This window comes from Microplitis mediator, chromosome 5 (genome assembly GCF_029852145.1).
Source record: "Microplitis mediator isolate UGA2020A chromosome 5, iyMicMedi2.1, whole genome shotgun sequence".
NCBI classification, from domain to species: domain Eukaryota; kingdom Metazoa; phylum Arthropoda; class Insecta; order Hymenoptera; family Braconidae; genus Microplitis; species Microplitis mediator.
The window spans coordinates 9,069,900-9,095,156 of NC_079973.1; the positions used below are offsets into that span (position 1 = coordinate 9,069,900).

A 25,257-nucleotide genomic window follows, 5' to 3' on the forward strand; every position below is an offset into this window, starting at 1 on the left:
CAAAAATTTAAAAAATAAAAAAAAAATAGGAAATATTTTGCAGAATAAAAGATGCAAGTGTACGGTTCATTAGGATCTATAAATAAATATTCTTAACAATAATTAAAATAAAAATATTAATTTATTCTCATACACTCAATTCATATTTTTTATTAAAAGCAACTCGATTTGTCATACTTTATAGTAGGTTAGAACGGAATGTCCTTTTTATCACGCCGCCAGGTAGGATTCGATTTTTTTCTCCGACATATAAAGTATTGAATAATAAAAAATTAATAAATATATAAGTAACAAAAAAAAAATTAAGTCGCGTAGAATAGAAAAAATTTCATTTTTAATATTTAAAAAGAAAAAGAATAATTAAGCAGGAAAATGATCAATTATAGCTTTTACAGGTATTTTATAACGAAAATAAAATAATCTATTATTTAATTAAATCTACATACATTAAATAAAAAAAAAAACAGTTTAATTTTTAATATTTGAGGAGATTAAGAATAATTAAGCTGGAAAATAAATAATTATAGCTTAAACAGTTTTTTCGTCCCAAAAGTAAGGTAACTTATGATTGCAACCAATCTATATATATTAAATAAAACACAGAAATTATAAAAATATATAAATTAAATTTTATTGTATAACAATCAATCACGAACAAGATATGAAAATAATTGAAAATAAATATTTGTAATATTAAAATGTCTCATATAGGGAAATCACTCGAAGCCTGTACATTAAAATCTTCATGAGACAACGTAACGCTCCAAATTAAACCAGCTAACAGTTCTGAAAATAAAAATTAATAAATTGTAATTATATATAATAATTTCAATTCGATTTAAGAGATTATAATTAATGAAAATCTACAAACCATTTGCCTTTACCACTAAGTTCAGAGATTTTCCTGTCATTTGCTGCCTTTTGTTCGTCAAATTTCACTTGTCGGTTTAAAATATTACATTGTTGTTGAATAAGTATAGTAACAACTTTACTAACAATTTTACTATTCAGCGAGACTTGGTGTTTTGAACAAGTCAGCCAATTATTTCTAAATGCAGACGTCATAACTGTAATCGCTAACAAACCAATATTTTTTTCATGGAGTTTAGGTTTTACAGTTCTGTTGAAAATATTAACAGCTTCAGCAATTGCACTTTTTAAATTTTCAGACATAATCTGAATAGATGGTTCATTCACTTCATAAATATTTGACTGACAATTTGTACACTGTGTATCACTGATTGAGCGTAAAACATTCCGAAATATTTTCTCCGGTATTTGTTCCTCAGTCAATACTATACAGTCATCATTATCATCTATGTCATCATCAAAAAAAAGATTTAACGATTCAAGAAAATTATCATCTGTGTCTAGCAAATGTACTTGAGGAATATTATCATCTTCTTCACAGTCTATTTGATTTGATTCGACATCTGCTTTAGAAGTTTGACTCGTATGTTTCGTCACTAAATCATCGCAGCTGATTATTGGTGAAAAGTAATCATTTTTACAATTTGTGCCTTTTATCGTGAAGCTTGAATATGATGTAAGCAGAGCAGCTTTAAATGCACTTATAAAGTGTAAGCAGATTAAATTCCTATTGCAGCCTTGCAAACTTTTAACGACACCGAAAAAATTTTCCAATCCGTCTGTAGATAGATGTCGCATGTTAATTGATTCAAATCCAGCAGTGTCTAATAAATAACGACATAAGTCAGTGGCAGATGAAAGATTGTTTAATATGGCTTTTGGAGTAGTCGTTTTAACGTGATTATCTTTTTGATTTTCTTTTGAAGCACTTTGTCTGTTCCCTTGTACTTTTTTGTTAGGAATAATAAATTTAAATGATGCAAATAACTTGCGATATGAAAACCAATCATTGAAATGAGAAGAATTTTTTGTCACCAAAGCTCTCGAAGTAGTGATTTTCGGGTCGTTTCCAACAATTTTACTCCCATTTAATGAATCAAACATTTCATCAATTATACCTATAACTCGTCCGGTTTCTTCAGCTGTTGGGTGCTGAATGGGATTCGATCTACCTCGTTTAATTAAGTTTCTGGCAGTTGTCGCGCTTAAAACTTGAGCAGCCTTTCCCACGTTCATCTTCACTTTGTTGTTCGAATAAATATGATCTTCAGTTAAATGACAATTGGGATCAGTCTCGTAGTAATCAACAACATCCCGCCGATAAGCCTTCTCACTGCCCAAATGAATGATTCTGCCTTCGTACTCGTTTCTCTTGTTATTAGCCTGGTCTTCACGGACCCAATTGTCGAATGCTCCGGAAAAACAAGTTTTTGTAGTTTTCATTAAATGCGCACCATCATAAAATATGTAAATTTTTTCTGTCGATGTTGAGACAGTGAAAAAATTACGAGTATAATGCCCATCTACAGTATCGTTGATTAAAAGATTGAAGGCTCCTTTATTTGTCGAACCTTGGTCAGAAACCATTGCGACAATTTTGATTTTATTAGCAGCTACAATACGTTCTATCAATTGAGTAATTAAGGATTTCAAAACTTCTGTACTCATTGGACCTTTTGTAAAGTGGAATGATAAAGGTTGTTTTCCGTGGCCATGAAGTTGCTGCAGCATAAAAACAGTGACATGGTCGGCTAAGTCTGGCTTCCGGCAACCATTACCATCGTCGTGAAACCCGGTTACAGAGTCGTCACCTTCTGTGAACGTAACTCTCTTTTTTACACTCGTTTCATCAACGAAAATTGCACAATATGCATCCAATTTATCAACACTGCGACTCGTAGCTTTGTCAAGTGCAGAAAAAATTATATCGTTGAAACCTGGATGCAATTTTATATCCGCAAAAGACCGCTTGAGAGTCTTTTCTGATGGCAGTTGAAATAAACTCTGCAGAAATCGGTAGCATTTTGGTGATCTTTTAAAAATATTAAGAGAAAATATTATTTCGTTTTTGGTGTAGCGTTCACCACCGCTTAGTCGATTGTAATTGCGTTCTTCAATAGCCATTAACAACGACAGACCTTGAGAAAAAGTTGACTTTTGCGAGCAATTGCAAGATCTCTTTTTTAATTGGTCCTCCAATTGCTCACACTCTAATGTTTTTTTTTCTAAGAGATTTTCCACTTCCTTCCTTGCTTTTTTTTCAGCTTTCAGAAACTCTAAAATAGCTTTAACATCCGGTGTAGGGTTAGCATTTGTTACTCCTGCTTCTTCCATAAGTCTTCTTGATGTCACGTACGATGTTGCTCCTTTAAAACAAATACACCAAATTAAATATTTTTTAAAAATAGTAACTAGTAAAAATAAAGTTGTAATATATAAAATGATAAACAACTGCTACGTATTATTGTGTCGTTTTTTTATTTTTTACCTGAATGATTTAAAAGGATGATCGAAGTTATCGCAGCTCGAGGAATAATTGAAAATATGTTTATAATTTAAATAATTATAGTGCATACCAGCACGCGTGATTCATTATTTCTGTTCGCGATTTATAGATAATTATTTCAAAAGTTATTATATAAAAAATGTATTATTTGTTAAAATAGCTTGCAATAACATAATGAATTATTAGAAAACCGACATCAGTTCGATGAAAAAAAACAAATCGCGCGTTCGTAATTTAATCAAATATTTACAACTTTATACCTAATAAATGATTGACTGCCAAGAAATGTAAATTCGCGCGCTAAGATTAATATACATATAATGCGCTTGCAATTGTATAAAATATTTACAATTTAGTGTTATTTAAGTAATTAATGAAAAAAATATATATAAATATGTATACACACAACACGATTATAAATTCAAAAAATATTTACAATTCAAAGTGCGCGTACATTCTGTCGCGTTACTTATTCAGAAATGACTTATTTTTATACGCCCTTATAGGTTTAGAAAACTTTCATAGGCCAAAAGGGCGTATAATAATATGTTTTTTTGGAATTTGTGACGCGACGTGCTTATAAATTCAGCACACACGTCGAAAATTAATGGGTTTACAATAATTGTTTAATAATGAATCAATTTTGGAAACCAGTTCCTCAGCGGGTGAAGTCTCCATATATTTTAAATAACCATTCAATCTCCTTAATAGTGCTTGATGAGATATCCCTTTTTTTTTTTTTACCACTTGCTGCATATTTACATACTCCAAGTCGTTAATATTGCTGCTTTCATTGAATGGGAACGGATAAACTTTCTGAACTGTTGAATTCGTATCCAACATTTCAAACGCTAATTCTGTAAAAAGTTTTTGCGTAAATCTTACAATTCCTATATGTACCCGATGAAATATTCAACCGATAGTAATGAGTTCGTAACATAAGTTATTCAAATTGTATATACCTGATGAACGTGTTCTCTGCCTTCTAGGAGTCGCTTCTCTAACACTTGTCGCGATAGTACCCATATCTACCGATCTTCTTTTAGATTTTTGTTGAATCACATTTAATGGCGTCCGGCTTGCTTCAATATCGTCATTAATAAACGTATCATTTTCAGCAACTTGTAAGTCACAAGTATCAATTGCATGTGATTTTCGTTTATTCAAACTATTCTGCCAGTCATCGTGGTCCACTGAAACTCGAACAGCTATAAGCCAAAGATTTTGTTTCATTGAAATTTTCAATATTATCGGTGTTTAATTAAAATGTATCATAAAAAAATACCTATGCTAGATTCAACCACATTATTTTGAGGCATAAAAGACTTCATTTGCTCGTCATTTAAAGGAATGATCTCCGTTGCAAATATTGATGGAACCGCATCACTTTTCAGTTTCTTTCTTTTGAAAGAAACATAATCATCGTCCGTAAAATGACAACCGCAAACGGTTCTTTTTTGATACAACATTTGTGGTGTAAGGCCCAAAAGGTCCTCATCTCCTAGAAGACGAACCCACTCTTTACAACTAAAAAATAAAAAATTATTATATATTATTTTATTATAATAATTTATAAATTATTTAAAAATGATTTAAATATTATAATAATTTATTACATTATTTTATTTATAAATTATTTTATTATAATAATAAATTGATAAAAGTATTGATATAACCTCAACTTTATAGTATACTTACATTTTTTCATTCGATGTAAATCGATGTAAAATACATACATCATTTTTTCTGGAGTGTGTGCAATTATGAACACTACAAATAGTCATGTCTATTATCTTCTTTTAATTTTATTCAATTTTTAAAAAAACACTTTATAAAATCACAATACAGCGTGTCACGTTGCTTCAGTTTTGTGATAAAATAAACCAAAATGGCTGAAAGGCTCACTGTGGCTTTACTTATTATTATTATTTTCAGTGCTACCACGCTCATAAAACTCTTGTTAAGGAATTTTTTTTGTCGTTGGGTTTTTCTTAAGTTTCGCAAAGACGGGACAAAATTGGGCATGGTGGGAGGTCAGAGTGTCCTACCCCTGCCTAACCCTGCTTAAAAAATCCGATAGATTCTTCTAGCTGTATGTATGAGGCCCTATACTTGACTAAAGCATAGAACTTAAATTATATCTATATATATTTTGAGCCAATGTTAAAGTATATGACCGGCTGGCTACTGGTTAGGGGCTGGGTACTGGTGCTCTTACCCTAATATCTCTATGAGAATTTATGAGAAACTCTTGGATTCTATAAGATTTTTTAAACAGAGAAGCTTTTTGCGGCCATTCATAACAGAAATTTTTAACAAAAATATATATACATGTATTTAAATCTCATTAAAACATTGAAAGCTTACAATAATATAATACAACTTCTAATCATTCTTTATATAGCACTATTTATAAAATATGCGGTTAAAACATTTATCTAAAATAGAAATGTGCTCTTTTTGAACATCAATACCAATTTTGAAACTGTCACTCTTATTAACTTGAGATTTCATTTTTTTTAAATCTTTCATAAGTTTTAGTCGTTCTATGTTTAATATTTTACACGAAAAAATGTTAGATGTCAATTCATCTCGACGATTCAAATTATTACAATAAATTTTATTTTTCATTTCAATAATTTTTAAAGTTGTACAAATGATAAAAAATGAAATTTTAGCACGATAATTCAACCCTAGTGACGTGAATCCTATATTTTCATGAAAATCATTACATAAAATGTACTTATTTTTTAATTCTGAAATTTTTTTATACTTACTAATGAATAAATAATTAATGAATATTTCATCCAATGGATTATTTGGAATAAAAAATCCATACTCTACATACAATTTAAGAGTACAATGATTACCATAATTAATAAATACTTGAGAATTTTTCTGGATTGCTTTTGAAGTATAGATTTGATATGATTCATCGAATGCATTATTTATCGGTTTTACATCAACAACAGCATCAAATGAGTGATTTAGCAAATCCAAAAAAGGAGCTAATGCTAAATTGTCATCTTTGCGAATATTCCCTCCATTATTAAAATTACTATCTCTCATATATATTGCTCTGGTATTGACAGTAAAATAGCTCCATTTGAAAGCTTCGAATGTGAATATTTTAGTTAAAGACAATGAGCAATGGGTACATAAATCATTGCAATTAATTTTTAATTGATGAATAGATTTTAAAATGGATTGATAGTCAACTTTCATTCTTTGCAATGAAATAGTTGATTGTTGACGCATGTAAAAGGGCATAATATTTCTTTCCATTTTCGTACAGTAACTTGGAGTTGTATACGAATTCGGTAAACTATCTAAGTAATGCTTCCATGTTGAAGTAGTTCCTAAATGCTTTTCATATAAAAGGAAAGTTGCTAATACAGAGTGTCCTGTATAGCCATTTTTTTCGATAAAAATAGCCTTTACGTTACTATTCCAAGCAACTGATGGAGTGATTAAAAGCTTTCTGGGTATTTTCACAAGTGGAGTATCTGGGCTTATATTTTCCAACGTGATCAAGCCTCTGTGCGTGATTGGAAAAATAGTGGGCTTCATATTAGTCGATGGGGTCCAGCCGACGGATTTCATCCAAGATTCTAATTGTTCAATAGCTGATAGATCTTCTAATGGTTTTGGAAAACTTTTTCTTTTTTTACGACGATTCTTGTTCGTTCTACCCATAGTACGCCTACAGTTTTTGTCTACAGAGTTGGGAAAAAAATAGGATAAAAAAATTGGAAAAAAAAAAAAATTTTGTATTAATAAAGTAAAGTGGACCGTATATCAGAGAAGCTGAGTCAATAAGACAAACTACAAAGTTATTCTTAACATAGAAGAATACGGTAATGATCCTGATAGAAAACTCTGATTAAATCCGATTGAAACTCAGAATTGCTCAGAAGCGTTCCAGGTATCCGATTAAATTTCAATCAGATCGAATCGGATTTAATAAAAAAATTTATTTATTTTTCGATTGAATCCGATTGCAATTTTTTTCTGATTTTTTTCTGAAAAACTCTGACAAAGTTTTTAGAAATTCAGAACTGAGTTTTTCAAAGAAGATTCCGAAAAATTTCCACCAGGGTGTAGCCAAAAGTTGCGAAAGCTAGAGTTGTCGACAACTTGTCGACAAGTTGGTCGCAAGCTAATGAAATATCAACTTTTTAACAAGCAAATCGTGCTATCGTGGTTCTCAATCATTTCTTATTTCGCTTGCTTTTTTTTTTAGGCCGAAGTTCGCTCACCCACAGGAAAAATTTGAGTTCAATACTATAGTATTGATCCAGATTTTCCAGGAATGTGGCCACTATGGTCATGGTTTTTCACATCTAATCGTTTCTGATCGTCAAAAGACAATTCATTATTTTACGATTAGAAACGATTAATGACGATTAAAATTTCAAATCGTCATGAATCCTTTTTAATCTTCACGTGGGACCAGAAATTGCAATATTATTTTACGATTAAAGACGATTCATGATGATAAAAAATTTCAAATCATCATGAATCGTCTTTAATCGTAAAATAATATTGCAATTTCTGGTCCTGCATGAAGATTAAAAAAGATTAAAAATTTAATCGTTTTTAATCGTCATTAATCATATTTTCTAATCAGGGTATTTAATAAGTCATCACAAAATATCTATGTAATTGTACTCAAGGATGTATGAGCGTAACAACAATTTCCAATTTAAGGGCCCAAAATTTTTTTTTAAGTAGATTTTATATCAAAGAATTAACTGTCAATATTTAAGGATAGGTAACCCTACCCAAAAATTTCCATAGGATCCACTCAACTGTGACAAAAACCGCATAGAAACCAATACAGTCTATAGGAACCGTTTATATTTTAAAGAAAAAAATTCTTGAAAACCGACATAAAATACATTGCTCTTGTGAAGACATAGGTGGTTGTGATGATAAATCAACGAATATCAATATGTTAATTAACATAAGAAAGATGATACGCAGTAATTCCTCAGTATATTAAAAATACTATGTATTCGTTCATCCTAAAAAGAAAAATTGAATTGAAATTCAAATTATTTTCCTCGATAAATGTTTTCCCGCCATAATATGACACTTGGCAACGGTTCACCGCCATTATAAGCGCCACAGTAAGCCGTCGAGAGTAGTAGTAAATATAGATGTAAATATAACCTCGTTTAGATTTTATTTTCATGTTATTATAAAAATATCATTTTATTTATGTAAATAAACAAAATTTCAATGGAAGTAAATTCAAAATCAGCATGCATAAATAATTTTTTTTCTTTAATAGTTGATTATTATTTACCTCTTACGGCCGCTTTTTACGAAATAATCCTTTTTTATTACGTCTTTGAGATACATTCAGTTTCTATAAAATATTTAAATGTCACCGGCGGGAAAGTAACCAACAAAGCTGTGTTGTCAAATGTAAACTATACATCACATGAGGTTATTTTCGTCACTTCACACCGCAACCATACAAGCGTATCCCCACATATAAAAATTAGGGATGCGCGATATTCATCGATATTTCGACTATCGATATTTTTTCAAGTCGAAACATCGATAGTCGATGAAAAATAATGGACTATCGATATCGGCAAGTCAGAAGAAAGCTATAGGTTACTCATACAGCTCATTTGGTGGCAAATTTGAAAATTAATAAAATGTAAAGAAGTCTTGTAATTGATTTATTTTTATTTGAATTTTTTTTTATTAATAAAGAATTAAATGCATTGAATATTAAGTTATTGGGATAAAATCAACCCCGTCAAGACTTCGATATAGACCTTCCACTCGGCATTCGGCAGAGCCCTTATTAAGAAAAATAATTTACTCCATGCTAAGTGTATATCTATATATTCGTCGATTCAAATTATTTTAAATCATTTCAAATTGTTTTGAATCATTTTTCTTAATCATTAATTGATTGGTAACAATTAATAATTAAAAACAACTGCAAATTATTTCTTTTCTTTGTTTTTTTATTTATTCCTGTAAGAAAATATAAATATACGGTATTATATATATTATTTTTTGTATCACGCTCTTTGCATCATCTATATGTACATTGTAGAGGCCTCGGGGAATTATTTATTGTTTTTTGTTTCTTTGTTACTTGAAATATTTATTTTCTCGCCTCCGGGCGGAAAGCGGCAACTTCGTTTTGCACAGCGGGACGAAAGTTGCACTTTCCGCCCGGAGGTGAGAAAAATAGTATACACTTCTCGGGAAGTAAATAAGAAAGCCTCAGATCACATGTTTATTGACCTCGGCTTCGCCTCGGCCAACAATTACATGTAATCTGAGACATTTCTTACTTTACTTCCCTAGGTGTGTAATATACTATTAGTATATCACTTCATATACGGTTGCCTTTTTGTCTCCTGATCCGGTGACAATGTACTTGTCGTCTGTTGATATATCGCAGCATAATACTGATGATGATTCCTTTGACTGTGATCATGAAAAAAAAAAAAATTATAAGTAAATAATTGTAAGATGTATTAACTTGGGTAATTAGTGGACGTAAATGATGATGAGATGATTGACCTGAAATATGGAGGCACCATATGGCGTACGCCACGCGTTCAGTAGATTGTCTTTGCCGGTGGAGACGAACCACTTGCCGCAGGAGGCGAATTTCAGCGACAGGACACTCGACTCGTGTAAATTTAACTGGTACTTTTCGGGTTTGTTTTCGTGAAGGACCTCGACGTTTGAGTTTTCCATGCCGACGGCGAGCCACTCGCCGGTGGGACAGTAGCCCAGGGAGAATATCGGGGAGGTAAAGTCATGCTGCTGGAGCTGCCTGCCCTCTCTGAGGTCCCAAGATCTAACGGTTTTGTCGAAACCACCGGTCCAGATTTTAGACCCGTCTGCGGAGATGTCTATGCAGGAGACTCCGCCTGTGTGTCCTTGGAACTGTCTGACCATATCCTGGTTATGTAGATCCCAGACGGTGATGTTGCCGTCATTGCGGCAGCTGAAGCAGAACTTTGAGTCCGGGGATATTGCGAGAGCGAAGCAAGCAGCTGTTGAAAACAACATACCGCCCTTTACTCTCGGCGTCGGGCCCGCCAGGTCGCAGATAATGAGGTTGCTATTTTCGCCACCGACCATAAGCGTTCGGCCGTCAGGCACAAGTTTTACTGATCAGCCATCCTGGCTGATGTCCCAGATTTTAACGTAACCTTTGCCTCCGGTGTAGACGTACTTGGTGGGGTTGGAGATTGTCACCGCGCACACAACCTCGTCGTGAGGGAGAGTGCGTATTTGACGTGCGTGACGTGGAATCCCTGGTCCGACAAGCGCATCAGGTGGAAATTGCACGGGCTGCATTTGACCCTCACTCGGCACGTGGAAACTGTAAGCTCAGTAAAAAAAAAGAAAGAAATAAAATAGTTTTAAACAAGATGAAGAAATAATGCGAGGCCAAGTGACCTGGTCATTACCAAATTAAATAAAACACTTACGGTTTGCCGCCAGGAAATCCAATTGAACCTAGTGGCGCTCTCGTAGCTGAACTGCTGCCACCTGCTGCCTGGTCGCTTTTTTCACCGTCGCTTTGCTGGAAAAATTTAATTTTTTTATTTTATTAATCCCATCAATTCTCCAAAGTAATTTTTCATCAACGACTTCAACTATTTCTTAAAAAACTTACATGTCCAATATCTTTATCTTGTTCTTTCTCCATTTTTTTAAGGTGCATGTGATTATGAAGACCGGGATCTGGTGTATTTTTCACGTTCCGCTGGAGATATTGAATTTGCGTCCGTCCACGATGCGGGCCAGTAGCCAAGAGGGCCAAGAGGGCTCGTAGGGATGCGCGATATTCATCGATATTTTTTTAAGTAAACATCTATGTTTTTCATCGATATTTTTTCAAGTCGAAACATCGATAGTCGATGGGAAATAATGGACTATTGATATCGGCAAGTCAGAAGAAAGCTAGATTACTCATACAGCTCATTTGGTGGAAAATTTGAAAATTGATAAAATGTAAAAAAGTCTTGTAATTGATTTATTTTTATTTGAATTTTTTTTTTAATAATAAAGAATTAAATTCATCGAACTATTAATTTATTGGAATAAAACCGACCCCGTCAAGACTTCGATATAGACCTCCCACTCGGCATTCGGCAGAGGATATTGCCCCGTACACGGAAAAAAATGATGCTCAAAATTTTAATAGTTTGTAGTTTATTTTTGACTTAAAATTAGTATATTCAATACTAATATCAAACCAGGATCATTATATATATTACAAAATGGCTATTATTTATATTAAAATTTGATACACATAAAAGAGCAAAATTTGTAATTTCGTATATTGAAATTAATATGAAGAAGAATCTATAAATTGGTATTTACAGTTATTACTATTCAAATAAACATAGAAAAATTTTAAAAATAAGGAATCGAAAAATTAGTAAACGTACATATTAATATATAATGATCTAGTATACTAATTTTTTATTTTATTATTTACCACTTATTCGATATATGTATATAATAAATGAATTTATAATAACGCATAAATAACATTTTATATTAATTATTAATTAATGGGATAGAATTTATAAAATAAGAGTTAAAAATTTTCGGTATTTTTATGAGCAAAAAATCAGTATCTAGTATAATACTAATTTTTCATTTTATTATTTACCACTTATTCGATTTATGTATATTGTAAATTAATTTAGGATGATGAATAAATGATATTTTAAGCTAATAATTGATCAGTGATATCGAATTTATAAAATAAAAGTTAGTAACTTTTGCAATTTTCGGCTGGAAAAATCAGTATCTAAGATACCAATTCCTAATTGGACCAATCATTACTTTTTAATAGATTATGCCATAAATTAATTAACTTTCACTAATAAGTCACGTATTATACCTAAAAGTAATAATATTTACTTACTTTTTGAAATAATTGATAGTAGTTTTTAGGAATCTACAAAAATTAGTAAACTACTTTGCGTTAAGTACATAATAGTACTAATTATTGATGACAGATTCCACTTTTTACTATTATTTATTCATTCTTAATATTCTGTTTTTTCCGTGTAGATATTAACTCCACAATAAAATTATAAGCTGCAGAATCATCATCTAGGAAAAAAATTTTTTTTATAAAAATCGTTTTTGAACATTACTGATTTTATCAGACTGAAATCGGCAGACATTTACTTATGTTTTAATTTCATTTTTAAAATAAATTTGTGCTAAAAAATATTTTTCAAAAATTGCATTTATACTATTTAATAATTTCCCCATATGTAATTTTTTTCCTAATTTTCTTTATAATAATTTTTTTTTCATATATGCTACCCTCAATTTCATTCATTTTTAACAATAATTATTCCAAATTGAAAATACTAGTTTCGATTTTTCTCTTTACATCGGTTGTAGCTATAATTTTTCAAATTTTCGCAATTATTTTTACCATCGATATTAACAATCGATGTTCCGATATTTTTTTCAGAAACATCGATAGTCCGATGGAAGAAAATGAAACAATCGATAGTCCGATATCGATATTTTTTACCAGAACTTTCAATTAACTTAACGTCATTGTTGACAGTAACACTTGTCGTCAAATTGAATTCAAGTTTACAGACAATTTACTGTCAACTTAACCGTAACTCTTTGTGTTCTCCGACACTTTCCTTTAAATTGGCTTCAGAATATGGCAGCAGCTTGAAGTTAACTTGCGGTTAAGGTGGCTACAGGACAAACTGTGCAATTAGGGTAAATAAACATCAATTTTTTGCAGTCAATTTGACATTAAGTTCTGGCCGTCGTTTTCTGTCAACTTGCAGTAAAAAGATGCTATCGGAGAAACGTCAAAGGCATTTATGCCATCTAGCGGAATCATAAGCTTAGTTCCAACATGTTGGAGGCCTGAAAGGTGTAAATAAGAATATGGGTTGTCAAATTTTCTACTAAATGTTTCAAAACAATATTGACTTTATAAATTAATAAATAAGTGTGTACATCTTTGTAATAACTTTAATTATTTATTTATTATGAATAAAAATGATAAAATTTTAGCTGCTAGGCGAAAGGTAAAATAATATTCATATTATTATGTTATTAATAAAATTATAATGACTTAATAATTATTATGTTTTACAGCTGAAAAAATTCCAACAAAATAAACAACATCAAGAAACTCTTCCTGGATATCAGAATGAAGAAGAGAGCAATGAGAAATTACGGGTATTTATAGTTAAAGTTTTTCCGGAGAAAGAATGATTGTACTTCCACGTATGGGAGTGGATGTAACAGATGTATGTCAACTTGAAACTTCAACAGTCGACATCTCTGCGAGAAAAACGAGTGCAAGAATTTTAAAGTGATAATGGCGCGCAAAAAAAACTCGTTCTAAGCAACTGTGACTGTATTTACATTTTTGAAAAATCTGTTATTAAAAAAAAAAACTTTCTCTCACTTAGGGGGAAAAGCTGGTCTGAGATACAAAAAAGAGAGGATATTTTTTTTTTCCGAGTACCTTCTTTATTAAAATTCTCGAAGTTTGTGACATTATTGAGCATCATTTCAAGAATATTCTGCTAAATTTTCATAAAAAAATATTGAAAAATAAACCAGTGGTAGTGGGGAGAGACGAGTCATTAAAAAAAAAAGTGTCCATGCCGTAGGCAGGATAACTAACGACTGCTTCATCTGAAATCAAAAAAACAAAAAGATTTCTTGAGTACATAATTTCATCTTAGATTTGAACGAAGGATTTTTTTTTTTTTTTTTTCAATAACTACTAATTTTTATGAAACTGAAGTTAGCCGGCGTCGATTAAATTTAAAATTTTAAAAAAATTCATAAATTTAAAAAAAAAATATTTTAAAAAATTGCACTTACAGTTTTTTTAATTTTCTACATGTGCATTTTTTTATTTATTTTTTTTTTTTAAATTAAATCGTCGAAAACAAAATTAAAAAATTTTTAATTGTCTGCTAACTTCAGGATCATCTTATTTTTTATTTAACCAAAAGAACAATTTTTGGAAAAAAATCAGAGGTTTTTAATTGCACCTTTCCCAAACATTCAAAAATGAATGTTTTGTTTTTTCCTTCGTTCAAGTCCAAGGTAAACTTATGTACTCAAGAAATCTTTTTGGTTTTTTGATTTCAGATGAGGCAGTCATGAGTTATCTTGCCTACTGTATGGACACTTTTTTTTTTTTAATGACTCGTCTCTCCCCACTACCACTGGTTTATTTTTCAATATTTTCATATGAAAATTTAGCAGAATTTTTTTGAAATGATGCGTAATACTGTCACAAACTTTGAGAATTTTAATAAAGAAGATACTCTGAAAAAAAAAAAAAAAATCACAAAAATATCATCTTTTTTTTGTATCTCAGACCAGCTTCTTCCCTTAATATTAACAAATCTTGGATTCAATGTTTACGATTTAAGGAATCAACTAGTTTATTTTATAGATCCTTTGAAAATCGGTTTTAGTAGAAAAGGCTATTTTTGGAAAATTATTCACTTTGCTGCGAAAAAGTATTTTTCTTCTACAACTTTGGTTAGACTATAAACAAAAACTAGTACTCATTTCAAGCAGACAGTTTCAACTGTGAAGTGGTTGTCTTTCAATTTATAAGAGGAAATTTGAATAGTAATTTTCGCACAGTTGCAAAGTTTGATCCGATGCTTTTAAATAATATAAATTTTTTTGTCTTAGTGTAATTTTCGTCGATCTCGTTATTCTAAATAACTCTTTCGAAAATTATTAATTAAGATAAACGGAATCTATTTATGTATTTCACAATAATGTTCAACGCATTAACCGCCAAAATTAAAAGAGAAAAGCTATTAATGCAAAACATCTATCTCCTACTAAACCCGTGTAAAAAAAATTAGTTCCAAAAAGATTCCAAAAAAGTTCTGCATGTGGAACTTCTAAACATGAGACAGATTAGAACTTCAAATGGAACTTTTTTGGAACGTTAGTAATTTTGATGGTAAAAGAAAAGTTTTTATGAGGAAATTTAGAGTAAAAAAAGACGTTCTTGGAACTTTTTTTGAATTTTTTATCGACATTTTTTTAGTTCTATAAAAAATTCAAAAGTAGTGATTTTTGAACAATTTTGGCATGTTTCTAAAACGTCTTTAGTCTACCAAAGATGAAAAAGAAGTGATTTTGAAATGTTTTGGGATGCCTTTTTTTAGTCCATAAAAAAGTCAAAAGTGGTGATTATGGAACTTTTTTGAAATGTCCATATAAAATTTCAAAAAATTTCCAAGAACGTCCTTTTTTGACTATAAATTTGCTCATAAAAACTTTTTTTTTTACCATCAAAATTACTAACGTTCCAAAAAAAATCTATTCGAAGTTCTAATCTGTCTCATGTTTAGAAGTTCCACATGCAGAACTTTTTTGGAATCTTTTTGGAACGAATTTTTTTTACACGGGAAATGAGCGGTAATAACAATTATAAGTAAAGAAACTTATAACTATCCTCAATTGTTTTACTGTACCCAATCAGGTACAGAGGCGTCAAATGGTCTAATGAAAATTCGAAAAATTCTTTACTTGTTACCTTATTCCGAATAGCTGGATGATCTGATTTCAACGAATACATTTTATCCGATAGACAAAATATCCCTGGACTAAATACTCGATAAATAAAATATCCCCGACAAAATATCTAATAATATAAATACTATTAATATAAATAGTACGGTACCCTTTTATCAGAAATGTTCAATATATTTGCACATAAAATTTGAGTGTGTGATATTAAAAATAGATCAGCACATATGCTTGAAATCGTACTGTGCCCTTTCTTCACAGATTTTCGATGGGTATTATTTTGGAAATAGGTCAACACATAAGCTTGAAATGCTACGGTGCCCGTTCATCGAAAACTATCAATTATTTTTTCACTTAAAATATATTTTTCTGAATAAGATTTATCGACAGGATATTTTGTTACGAATTTTCGTCTCATAAATATTTAATACGGGGATATTTTATCCGCGAACTACAAGTCGTGCTACCGATTTCAACACAAGAGAAAAAATTTCCCGATCTAAAAAAGCTCATTACCATTCACTTCTTACCCTATTCGAGCTCTTTTGAGAGTAGATCTCAGTTAACCGGTTTTGAGTTTTGTTTTTGTTTTGTTATTTATTTGATACTTTGCCGAGCTCATGCATCATCGTGATAGTTTCTATATTATTTACCATCAAGGTATTTTCAATCCCTTGTATCGTAATTTTTTTTTCTAATATACGATTCGTATGTTTAGGGGACCGAGATGAATGAAGCAGATAACAGCCAATTAGTTAAGGAGCATGGTCACTTTACTGGTAATAATGAAGAAAATTTAAAGTTTCTTGAAGTTGATGATTCAAAGGAATTGGTGATGAATAAATTTCTGGGAGTCGATACAGTTGAACAGGAATTACCAGCTTTGCCTGATATCAAAAAAGAATTTGAAGTATCAAAGATAGATATTACTTGCAAATCATCGTCGCCAGTCGAGCATGACAGTCATGATAATGACTGTTCTTCTCCATCACTTCGAAATAGCCCTGACTTTTCTGCGAATGAGATTATTTTTGAAAATGATGTGCTTCAAAATTCTCTTTCTTTAACTAATCAACAGAATCTTGAACAACAAAATTCCTCAGATACTTTACTTGATAATAATTTTATAATGAAGTCATCGAAAATTAATCCCGATTCTGTGAATGACAATCAGTTACTGCCAGAGGATACTGAGATTTTAACAAAACTTTATTATCAAGTGAATCAGTCCCAAAATACGATATCCGAATTAGAAAGTTCAATATTAAGAAAAGATATTGAATCAAATACGAAATTTATTGAAGAAATAAATTTCTTAAAAAAAAATCTTCAAGTTTATCTGCAGACTACGAATATTCTTGTCGCAGAAAAAGCAAATCTCAGTAAATCACTTTCTAATTACCAGAGTTTAGTAGCAGAAAAATCTCAGACGATTGAAGATTTAACTCGAGAATTGCATGCGAGTCAGTGCCGTTGCAGCGAATTTGAAAAAAAATTACATCATACGAATCAAACTATTTGTGAAATTAATAAATCCTATCAGCTCTTACAAGTTAATTATGAAAATCTGAATTCTAAGTTTTTGGAATTAGAAAAGTGCTATGAAGAGCAGAAATTAGAAACTGCTGAACTACAGCAGGTTTTGAACTTAAAAAATATTGATCTAACGAATCTTCATCAGGAAATTAAAGAGAAAAATAGATTATTGACATTAGCAGAGTTAAAAATTAAACAATTAACTAATGAAACACAAGAAACGCATAAACTTGAAGATCAAAATCAAGTTCATACAACGTTCGAAGAACAATCATCACAATTACGTGAAAGCTTGCAAACTTCAAATGCAGAAAAATTGGAAATGTTTAATCATTATGAGAACTATGTAAAACAATTAGATAAAAAGTTTAAGAGCGTGACTGAAGAGTTACAAAATGCGCAGACAATAATTAAAAATCTAAAGGAACGGGAAGAAAATTTAGTTCAGAGCTTATCAGTCATAGAGCAACAATATCAGCAAGAAAAGCAGAAAGTCGAACAATCTCTTTCGGAAAAAAATGACAACCAGGTCGAATATTTAAATGAAAAAATTAGTTCGTTATTGCATAATAATGAAAGCCTTCAAAATGATTTAAGTGAAAAAGAAATGAAAATAGAAGCTATGGAAAAAGAAATTGCAGAATTACGTGAACTGGAGCATCAAAGCTTTGAAATGTCAAAATTGTTGTCAGCTTTGGAAAGTGAACAATTAGGAGCCTCGAGAGCTATTAGTCAAAATCAACAACTGAAAGAGCAATTAACTGAAATCCAAGACGCATATGTTACGGTTAGTAATGAGAAATTAAATTTAACGCAACAGTTACAAGATGAACTTTCAGTCAAAAGTAAATTAAATGATCAATTGAACGAACTGAAATCTGAAATAAATCAACTGAAAAATGAGTTAAGTAAAAAAGAGAGCATAATAAGCCAAATGATGATGGAAAAATTATCTTTGGTGCAAACAGTCGACCAACAGGATTTTCAGGAGCAATTACAAGAGTCAACTGTTTTAAAAACAGAATGTCAAGATCATCTAGATTCAATCGAAAAGTCAGAAATTCCGAATCAAGAATCAACTTCTGTCGATAAAAATTCCGGAGCTACTGTTGACGAGAGTTTAGATATTCGAAATCATAAACTTACTGAAGAAAGTCAACAGTCGATTACCGAAGCGATGACAGAAAATTTGAATAATCCTGAAAAAACAGAAACTCATAGATTAGATCTGATGACTGAACCGATAACAAAACTAGAGGCACGATTTAAGGATATGATGGAAAAAGTAGCAGAGCTAACGGAGGAAAAACAGCGTTTGGAACATTTAGTATTGCAACTTCAAGGAGAAACAGAAACAATAGGTAATCATTTGTCATAAACTAAAATAATTGCAAAACCTTAAAGAAATCAATTCACATAAACACTATTCATAGTATTACTGCTTTTTCAGGAGAGTATATAACTCTATATCATAAACAACGAGCCGTTCTTCACAGTAAAGCAGAAGAAAACGAGAAAACATTCCACCACTTGATAGAAAAGTACAATCAGCAACATGCACAGCTCCATCAATTGAAAGTTCTTTTTGCCGATTTGCTGAAAGAAACTGGAGGTTCTCTACTTCCTCGTCATGAAGATACTCAATCTTCAAGTAAATATCACAGAAGTTCCAAATCACCTAAAAATTGTAACTTGCTATTATTTTTTTGCAATAATTATATTTTTTGATCTACTTAATAGATGTACCAGACTTTCTGACGACAGAAGAGGGAGTGAAAGCTCAACAATTAGACGGATCGATACCTAATGAAACGTCTGAAACAACTGTAAAAATTATTGAATTAATCAGACGCATTAAAGATTGTAAGGACCCATGTACTGTGGAGCAAAACTTTCATCCTTGTCTATGGTGCTCAGGGAAACTGATTACTATATAATTATAAAGTAATGATAACAATTTGATTTTTGGTTCATTAATTAGGTCTTTACATTGAGTCAAAATTTGTTTCAGGTCTCATCCTACCTGATTCCGATAACGCTTTACTTTACCAATCTATCGCTTAAGGTAAAAGTCCGTATTATACAACCCATGTTAATGCAGAATTCCAAACTTCTAGTGATATAAAATATTTTCAATTTAAAATAAAATTTAATTTAAAAAGAGTCAATAACAAGCAATTGAAAAATGTAAATTTTGTAACCCTATTTATGTATTTAAATTGAAAAAAAATTTACGAATGAAATTTTTTTTTATATATATATTTCTCTGCTTCAGCCTAGTGGCCTAGAAACAGATTATCCTCCAATTTTCTTCTATCCCATGTCACATACTGCGCGGCTATGGATCGACTTGTGCTTCTGTACTGCATCGCGGTTTGTTTCAACTGACGGTGGCTGACCTAGCACAGTAACATGGGGAAGCCACAGAGAAAACCCACGCCAGTACAGTCGGTGATAGGTAAAGTCCCAATGATCGCTGAAATTTGACATTTCAGCGATCACTGGGCTTTCAACCCCGGCCCAACGACAGTGATCTCCGCTCGAGCCCGACGCCTGACAAATGGAAGAAAACCTTTTTAGGGTATGAGGAGAAGTTGCATCTCACCATTTATCTCGAAGCAACCTGATCACCAGTACAGGAAACTGGTACCACAGGGGACCTTTCCAAGCCCATTTCGACCAGAGTCTCTTTATTTCCTAAGATGGTAGTAGTGTTTGGCCCATGAAAGATATAGACTCGTGGTAGCTGTGGTTAGATGCCACGCGCAATGAGGATTTTTGATCATATCTCCGGTTAATGCCCAGCCTTAGTCGTTTTCGGTTATATTTTTCGGCTAAGAGTGTCGTCTGGGGTGGGGTGGGGTAGGGACGAAGGTGGATTTCGGTCCTGTTACATTAATTGATTCACCCATCCAAGTAGTGACCGTGCTCGCCATTACAATTCCGAGTGTTATTCTTTAGGACTCTAAAGCAATAGTGAAGCAAAGCGAATGATAGAATTGATCCCACTTAGAAATATTCAGAGGATAGAGTGACGGTATGACGTCAATCAGTTATCGTGAAAAACTTTTCTTTATTTATACATTAGTAAGAACACATTGTCGGATAATAAATAATGACTTAACAACTGTCTTGAGTTTCAGGTTCAGGATCATAAGTTGACATGACCTTTTCCATAATCTCCCATAGCTTTTCCCTCGTTAGTTCCTTGCAAAACACCTGAAGAGATTTAAATTTATGTTATTCATAATTTGATCTAATTATACAGCTACAAAATTATACTTACATTAAACCATGGGAGTTGGTCGCATTCATCCATCAATGGTACAACCACTCCGTATACTTGCAATGTCAAATTAATACAAGCCAGGGCAATGCAGTTTGGGGGGTAATCTAAAATTGCAGGTGAATGATGAAAATCTTGTAATAATGCTAAACTTGTCTTTGCAACAGGATATTTGGACCACTCATCTTCTCCGAACCATGCTTGAAGGGAGCGCAAATAATGAAGTAGGTACTGTATGAATAGAAAATAAACAAATTGTCTAAAATTTAATAATAAAAATAAAATAATATAAATAAGACAAAGACTTGAGATGGAGAATCATATGATAAGCAAAGAAATAAAATTCAGAGAGATAAAAAATCTACATTTTCAGTTTTATAGTTGTAACATTCTGACTAAATGTTAATTCATATTATTTATTATTTAATTAAATAAAAATTAAATATTTCCCAGGTAGACATCATTGGAAAATCTATAGACCTCCTGTGATGTCACTGTTCGACTCGCATAGTTTTTAAATTTGGTTGAAGGGATCAAGTTTAAATAATACAGAATTTTAATTGAATTTAAGTATATTCTTAAATAAAACATTAAATTTAGAATCAGTCGGTCACCGGACAGAGGTCCGGGGCCTTAGATGTTCGTCAGCTGACTGCCTGTTCTGTCTCCGCAGATCCAGTACAAAAAAATTATAAGATTATAAATCGTCCAATGTCACATTTCAGGTTACCCTAGCAAACGTCGTCGAGGCCCGGGTCTCATGCCTCGTCATGATTTTAGACTACGGGCCACGACGGTGTTCGCGGAAATCGCTTATCTGCTTTAGTTACTCTGCTGAAGAATTTTTCTTCATCAGAGCGACCAAAGTTTTATTATATATTGCCAAAAAAAAATTCTAAAATTTATATTTAAATTCAATTGAAGCCAGAACGTGACACAGTCAAACTTATTTGTAGAGTCAAACTTCAAAACCATGACTTCAATGCTGCTAAGAGCTCTGTGAGCTCAAAAAAGCAAAAACTTTTGGAACTGACTCTCGCAGTCAGTCGTTTTTAAGATTGTTTCTTAATTTAAGGAGGTTCGAGCGAATCTAATAAAAAAGAATTTTCCAATTTTAAGATTTGAAACGTATATACATACACTATTACACAGAAACACAACAACGCGCTGTTACCATATTTTTTTTATAAAACCATGAGTCAAAAATAACGAAGTCATTTCGTTACTTTCTTTTATTAAATAATTAATAATTATCGATTTATTATAAATTAAAATAATGAATTTTTATAACTATTAGGAGACTTAAGTAAACAAAAAAATTCTGACGCTATTTTGACTCAATGGTTACCTCCGAAAATCCTTAAATCAGATAAAAAAGTTTGAAAAACTTTACCTTATGAGGGTGAACGGATACGACTTGGAATTTTAACGTTCTCATAATCAGTAATTCAGCTTGAATTATAGCATCACGTATACTCCAGTACTGATCACCAAGTTCTAAAGGTTGGGATCCTCTGTGAAGAGTATTTGATGATACGTTCATTACATCCCTTATTTTCAATCCATCGTCTTTTATCTTTCCCGCAAGGTACAAACATGTCGTTGCCATTAACTAGAATTTTTAAAATGTAAGATTATAAAAAAAATATTCTTTAATGAAAGTCTCATAAGATTCTTTACAAATTTTATATTTATTGTTGTTTTTGATAATGACTAAAATTTGAATATAATTGCAAAGTTTAAAGTTATGATCTCGTGACAACATCAAAAGATAATTTTCTTTAGAGTAATCTCGGTTAAAATGAATACGAGTAGTTCGCTCAACTCCTGTACTCAGAAATAAAAATAGAAATTTACTTACATATAGATCATATGATTGTGGATTGACTTCTCTCAAAAATCTATGAAACAATGTTGAAGCAGTAGCAATGGTCAGTGGATGAGCATCTAGCTTAATACCTATGACACATAAATGAAATTAAATAAATCTTATAAATAAAACTTGGAACAAGATGGTTTATATAATTAATATAAATTAAATATATTAATTTTCTCGAGAGCTACTTCTATGAACTATGAGCTATTCAAATTTGATTGCTTAGTTGTATAAGTTAATATTTAAAATGATAAATATAAATGAATATTGAAAAATAAGCCAGTGGTTGTGAAGAAAACCGAGTCACCTAAAAAAAAAAGTGTCCGTGCCGTAGGCAGAATAACTTATGACTGCTTCATCTTAAATTAAAAAACCACAAAGATTTCTTGAGTACATAATTTTATCTTGGATTCGAACAAAGGAATAAACAAAATATTTATTTATGAATTTTTAGTAAAGATGCAATCAAAAAACTCTGGTTTTTACCAGAAATTGCTCTTTTTGTTTTGTTAAAAAAAAAAAATCGTTCATTCAAATCTGCGATAAGCTTATGTACTCAAGAAATCTTTTTGGTTTTTTGATTTCAGATGAAGCAGTCATGAGTTATTCTGCCTACGGCATTGAGACTTTTTTTTTTTTAATGACTCGTCTCTCCCCACTACCACTGGCTTATTTTTCAATATTTTTTTATGAAAATTTAGCAGAATATTCTTGGAATGATGCTCAATAATGTCACAAATTTTAAGAATTTTAATAAAGAAGGTACTCAGAAAAAAATCACAGGAATATCCTCTTTTTTTTTGTATTTCAGACCAGCTTCTCCTTCTTAAATCAATCATTTTTTATTGAAAATATCCATTTTTCGCGCTCAGTGTAAAGGTTACAGGCACAAATGTTTTTTTTTAATCCATTTCCGATGTTTTTTTATAGAACGTTGAAGTTAGAAATCTATGGAACAAAAAATGTAAATTAAATTAAACTTACCACATTCGTATATGAATCGTGAAATTGCAAAGCTATCATTTGAGATTGTATAATCAATCGTGACACTTTTTTGTAATGCGTTTCTTTTTTCACGCTGCATGGCCAAAACGTCTATGACATCTTTCATCTTAGAACTAAAATCAAAATTATTAAAATTAAATTAAATCACGTATCTTGTACCAACCCTCCGTTCAACACACATTTACTGGTATTTCCTTTAGAGGAATCGTCTACTGTGCGGCCGACAAAGAGTCGAAAAATAAAATGTTTTGAAACTACTATTATTTTAAATAATACAACAGGTTGACTACCTCAAGACTTCGGTACTAATGGGCTCGGAAGGATTCATGCTGACAACTGGTTCTTTTCAACTCATTTAAAGTAAACAAAAGTTCATGATAAAACTATTAACCATGAGATATCATTATTTATATCATTATACAAATATTCTGTAAGACGCGAGAATTATGTATTATGTACATATGACATTAACTTACAATCAATTAAGGTTATGGTTGTACGCGGACGAAATAGAATAATTGTCAACAATATGAGATCGACCTCAAGTGTTTTAGTATACCATTAGCACAGTTTGCTTTAGCAAAAGTTTACTTACAAAAGTTTCCTTGAATTTTTCCTCAAATTTCCGTCAACTTCGGACTTTTCCGTTTTTTACGACAATTTGTATGCAACTTTACTACCCGAATTAGAATGCAAATTTACTTCAAAAGTTGACTAGAAAAAAGTTGTCGTCAATTTTCAGGCAAATTTTATGTCAATTTATTGTTAATTTCACTTGAAAAGTTGTTAAGTATTTTTTTACCGTCAAATTGTAGACATATTCATGTACAAATTTGCTTCCCTTGTTAAATGGTAAGAATGAACATTACTGACTTTTTTTTTTGTAAAAAGTTACCTCTAAATTGAAGAAAAATTAACTGCAAATTTTTCTTTCTAACTTTTGCTGTGAAATTGTTGGCAAATTCGGGCAGCAGATTTCAGGTAATTTCAACATCAAATTACTGTCAATTTCAAGCTGGTGGCTATTAGGGATAGGGCGTGTTCGGCTGAACTAAGTCCTGACTAAACTTACCCTAATGGCCACGTTAGCTTGAAATTGACTGTAATTTGCGTTGAAATTGCCTGAATTTGCCGACATTTGGCAGCAAAAGTTGTAAAGAAAAATTTTCAGTTAATTTTTCCTCAATTTAGAGGTAACTTTTTTTTCACTAGAAAAAAAATCCTAATAAAAGTATGAGTGTCAATGTAGCAGACATCAGAGAAATTGAAAATTAAAAAAAAAAAGTAAATAATTAAAAATATAATATTTATACAAAATGCACTTATTAGTTTCAAAATTTTTTTTAGTACGTATTTTTTTTTAATTTAATTTTATTAATTATTTACTCTATTTATTAATAATTTAAAATTTGTCTGATGTCTGGTACATTCACTCATAATAAAAGTTTCCTTGAATTTTTCGTCAAATGTCCGTCAACTTAAGGCTTTTCCGTTTTTGACGACAATTTGTATTTTAATTCGGGTAGTAAATTTACGTCAAATTGAATAGCAAGTTGCATACAAATTGTCGTCAAAAACGGAAAAGTCCGAAGTTGACGGAAATTT

At 31.2% G+C, this 25,257-nt stretch overlaps 4 protein-coding genes across 10 annotated transcripts; 1 reads left to right on the forward strand and 3 right to left on the reverse strand.

Annotated features, from left to right (window-relative positions):
- Positions 1-606: 606 nt before the first annotated feature.
- On the reverse strand, positions 607-8,926 carry LOC130668823 (uncharacterized). 2 transcript variants are annotated; one of them, XM_057471299.1, is made up of 6 exons: positions 5,075-5,368; positions 4,662-4,903; positions 4,339-4,584; positions 3,359-4,233; positions 872-3,236; positions 607-786 (listed from the first exon to the last, which is right to left on the reverse strand). In XM_057471299.1, coding segments are annotated over exons 5-6 (2,334 nt in total). In that variant the 5' UTR covers positions 3,205-3,236; positions 3,359-4,233; positions 4,339-4,584; positions 4,662-4,903; positions 5,075-5,368; the 3' UTR covers positions 607-785. The 2 variants fall into 2 exon arrangements, 1 of the variants encoding a protein (XP_057327282.1); XR_008990078.1 differs by lacking the exons at positions 607-786; positions 872-3,236 and adding an exon at positions 8,688-8,926 and having other exon boundaries at positions 4,102-4,233; positions 5,075-7,092.
- Positions 8,927-9,709: 783 nt separating this feature from the next.
- On the reverse strand, positions 9,710-11,259 carry LOC130668827 (transducin-like enhancer protein 4). The gene is given in 4 exon segments (XM_057471306.1): positions 9,710-9,838; positions 9,935-10,748; positions 10,858-10,952; positions 11,046-11,259. Coding segments are annotated over 4 exon segments (1,065 nt in total). The 5' UTR covers positions 11,094-11,259; the 3' UTR covers positions 9,710-9,730.
- Positions 11,260-13,263: 2,004 nt separating this feature from the next.
- On the forward strand, positions 13,264-19,728 carry LOC130668828 (golgin subfamily A member 2-like). Of its 3 annotated transcripts, none has more exons than XM_057471308.1 (6): positions 13,264-13,455; positions 13,526-13,609; positions 16,668-18,846; positions 18,936-19,136; positions 19,226-19,429; positions 19,467-19,728. In XM_057471308.1, exons 1-5 carry the CDS (start codon positions 13,417-13,419, stop codon positions 19,420-19,422), a joined length of 2,700 nt encoding a protein of 899 aa, XP_057327291.1. In that variant the 5' UTR covers positions 13,264-13,416; the 3' UTR covers positions 19,423-19,429; positions 19,467-19,728. The 3 variants fall into 3 exon arrangements, with proteins under 3 accessions (XP_057327291.1, XP_057327290.1, XP_057327292.1); XM_057471307.1 differs by having other exon boundaries at positions 19,497-19,728; XM_057471309.1 differs by lacking the exons at positions 19,226-19,429; positions 19,467-19,728 and having other exon boundaries at positions 18,919-19,091.
- A 796-nt stretch (positions 19,729-20,524) lies between these two features.
- Positions 20,525-24,266, reverse strand: LOC130668830 (cyclin-Q). 4 transcript variants are annotated; one of them, XM_057471316.1, is made up of 6 exons: positions 24,248-24,266; positions 23,632-23,765; positions 22,633-22,730; positions 22,165-22,383; positions 20,772-21,002; positions 20,525-20,704 (listed from the first exon to the last, which is right to left on the reverse strand). In XM_057471316.1, exons 2-6 carry the CDS (start codon positions 23,756-23,758, stop codon positions 20,606-20,608), a joined length of 774 nt encoding a protein of 257 aa, XP_057327299.1. In that variant the 5' UTR covers positions 23,759-23,765; positions 24,248-24,266; the 3' UTR covers positions 20,525-20,605. The 4 variants fall into 4 exon arrangements, with proteins under 4 accessions (XP_057327299.1, XP_057327297.1, XP_057327300.1 ...); XM_057471314.1 differs by lacking the exon at positions 24,248-24,266 and adding an exon at positions 23,943-24,191; XM_057471317.1 differs by lacking the exon at positions 24,248-24,266 and adding an exon at positions 24,129-24,147.
- Between the last annotated feature and the right edge of the window lie 991 nt (positions 24,267-25,257).